This window comes from Hydra vulgaris, chromosome 11 (assembly GCF_038396675.1).
Source record: "Hydra vulgaris chromosome 11, alternate assembly HydraT2T_AEP".
NCBI classification, from domain to species: Eukaryota; Metazoa; Cnidaria; class Hydrozoa; order Anthoathecata; family Hydridae; genus Hydra; species Hydra vulgaris.
Genome location: NC_088930.1, coordinates 43,192,501 through 43,195,729, shown reverse-complemented (window position 1 = coordinate 43,195,729; position 3,229 = coordinate 43,192,501). Strand labels below are relative to the sequence as shown.

General features: G+C 25.4%; 1 protein-coding gene across 1 annotated transcript in view; it reads right to left on the bottom strand.

Moving 5' to 3' along the window:
* Positions 1-391: 391 nt before the first annotated feature.
* Positions 392-3,229, bottom strand: part of LOC100203280 (unconventional myosin-X) — a 79,859-nt gene continuing 77,021 nt past the window's right edge. The window contains exons 46-48 of the mRNA XM_065808913.1: positions 1,216-1,325; positions 1,016-1,100; positions 392-875 (exon numbers count right to left, since the gene is read on the bottom strand). Of these exons, the coding sequence (XP_065664985.1) occupies positions 768-875; positions 1,016-1,100; positions 1,216-1,325 (303 nt within the window). The 3' untranslated portion in view covers positions 392-767. The remainder of the gene's footprint in view (positions 876-1,015; positions 1,101-1,215; positions 1,326-3,229) is intronic.

Sequence of the window (3,229 nt, the reverse complement as noted above, 5' to 3'; positions counted from 1 at the left end):
GTAAGATGTTTTAATTTTATTAAATCAGCTTACAATATTATACAGGATGCTAATAAAATTAATTCCCAGCATTTCGAAGTTAGCAATTGAATTTACGTCATCCGAACTTCACCAAGTTTTTGTTAAGCAAGTTATATTTAAAAGATTAAAAATTTCAATGAAAGTGTAAAAAAAAACCTTTTTGTACATTGATGTGAATTAATTATATTTTGATCATTAAATTTCACAGTTTAAATAATTCAGATCAAATTTAAAAATTGAGACTCAAATGCGAAAATGCTTCAACATTCGTACTTTTCTTTGTTTATATATATATATATATATATATATATATATATATATATATATATATATATATATATATATATATATATATATATCAAACAATATATTTTTAGGTTGTAACTAAAATAAATATTTTATTTTACTTTTCATATTTTTACAATTTTTTCAATCAACAATAAGGATAAAAAACTCACAGTGCAAAAAGCAAAAAATATTCAAATAAAACAAAAACAAAAAAAGTTTAAAAAAAAAAAATTCAATACAAAATTAAATATAAAAATAAATAAAATAAAAAAATTAGGAAAAAAAAAAATTAGAATCTAATAGTGATAACAAAAAATTTACAAAGTTCGCTTAAATGTTTAATCAAATATTTAAAATTTATTTAAATGTAAAAAAAAAATTTCACTTTAATTAAAATAAATTACCGTAATTACTTTAAAAACTACGTTCACCAAAAAAATATTTTGAAGATTGAGTCTCTAGTTTTCGATTAGTTTTAATGTGTCTCTTAGCACTTCATTATTTTGAAGAGTTTTTTTAACAATTTCGTTTATATATGCTTTCATAAGTTTTGCAATCTCTAAGACCTAAATTGATAAAAAATTAATTTTTTATTAATTGCTAACATTTTGATAACATTTATTTATTTGTTATTGTTAATAATATTTATAAATTATATATTTAGTATTTATGATAAATTAGTAAATATCATTTAATAAAGAGAAACCATTTCTGTTTCAAATTGAATAGGACTTCTCCCTTCTAAAATGATACGGTATACGTTGGACTTAGGTGCTCCAAACGATGAAATTCTGAAAAAAATTCGAGGATATTATAATACTAACACAAAAATAAAAAGAAAAAAAATTTACACCGAGCCTAAAACATTAAAAAAGAATGTCAAATAATTATAATAAAAAGACATACTCTTCATAGTTGTAAGTCTGGATAGGTCTGGTTTCATCTCGTCTATACAAAGCAACATTTTTATAACCAACTCCAAGAAAAAGATTTGGAGGGTATCCAGCTTCTTTTGACTAAAATGCAGAGAACAATAGAATAATAAAATAAAGAAGCTGTAGGGCTACCTACCTAATATACCAGGTTACCATTAAATATAAAAATAAAAATAATAAGTAGATTTTAAACATAAAATAAATAACAATATTTTAAATTAAAAAAAAAAATGTTATTAAAAAGCCAAACAAAAATATTTTTCAATGTGACATTAAAAACCATAGGGGATTGTAAACTTGAAATTTAAACTTAGTTTAGACCTAGCACTAGTACCACTCCTATATAAAGATCTCTGAGCAGACTTAATGAGCCAAAAGTAGTGCTTAAAAGCAATCTTTGAATTAATCATTTAAAAAGCTCAGAGAGAATCTCACAATTTTTTTTTGGTAAGAATTTTTAACAAACAGGCAAGAAATTTTAACAAACAGGTACTAAGTTCATTGTGCTGGTTATTCAAACAAAAGTTGAACAGCTGAGCAAAAACTTTGAAAACCTTCAATTGTTTTTTTTCGCACCTTTTTACAATTTGCAGTTAAATTAATAATTATAATAAGTTATTACATTTTTTTTTTTAAAGTTTTAAAAAACTAATCATGTGTTACACAAAGTTTCATAAAATTAAAAAATTTATGACAACTTTAAACACATAAAACTGAAAGAGTATTATAGACATTACTTTAAGATTTTTAAATAAAATGATATTTTTGTGTGTGCCCCCATAAAAGATAAAAAAAAGTTATGGTGTGTGCCGCCGTAGAAGATCAAATGATGTTATTGTGTGCGCCACCGTCTAATATGATATTATTGTATGTACCACCATAGAAAATGATGTTATTGTGTTTGCCACCATAGAAAATGATTTTATTGTGTGTGCCACAATAGAAAATGAGGTTATTGTGTGTGCCACCATAGAAAATGATGTTCTTGTTTGTGTCACTATAGAAAATAAAATGAAGTATAAACATTAAAAATTTGTCAAAAATATTGACAAGTTATAAACTGAGTGAAGATTAGTAAAGACACAATTATTGATAAAAATGTTTAAACCATTGGATTAGGTTTTAGCTTTTCTACCATTTTGCATCAAAAATGTAAAAGTTGGTACATAGGTGATCCAGACGATGACATATTAGCAACATCTCCTTCCAGATGAATTAATGGAAGATAAGTAAATGGAAGATAAGGTAAAGCGCTCGCTTCATAAGCATGAGGTTCCAAGTTCAATCCCCACCACGTCCCTGGTAGTACCGCGCTCAACTTGTTTCTCCGCGCAGCGGCCTTGTTCGTCAAGGTTCGTGTTTCGGAGTTATAGAGTTGAGAGAGGGTTATAAACCACTATTAAGTAGCCTCCTCATTTGTAGTGGCCTTCTCGGCCTTGAGGAGGTGAATAACAAAAAAAAAAAAAAAAAAAAAATTAATTAATGCAGACTCAATGGTATATAAGGTCGCACCGTTAAAACAAGTTCAAATTTTAGTTAAATTAACTAAAATTTGAACTTGTTTTAACAGTTTAATTAGTTATTTAATTAAATAAATCTAATAATAGCTACTGATTTTATGTATTCATATTTTATTCATTATATATACATATTAGTATATGATATTCATACTATGGTTGATGATACTAGATGTATGTAAAAGATGTAATTATTTGCATCTTAAAAAATACCTTGTTAATTTGCTTACCAACTCATTAGTTACACATTACATAGCTTTTGAATGTTAGTGTTAATTACCATGCACAAATTACTTCATCAGTTTTATAAAGAAACAAAGTTCAGCAACTTATCAAAAGAATGCTTTAGTCATCTGCAAGGAAAACATTTCTGCTCCGTGAAGTTTTTACTTGCACAAAAATTCATTTCAAAAACCATGAAAAAAAATGATCATGAAAAAAAGCCATTTTAAAATACTGGCTTGTTTC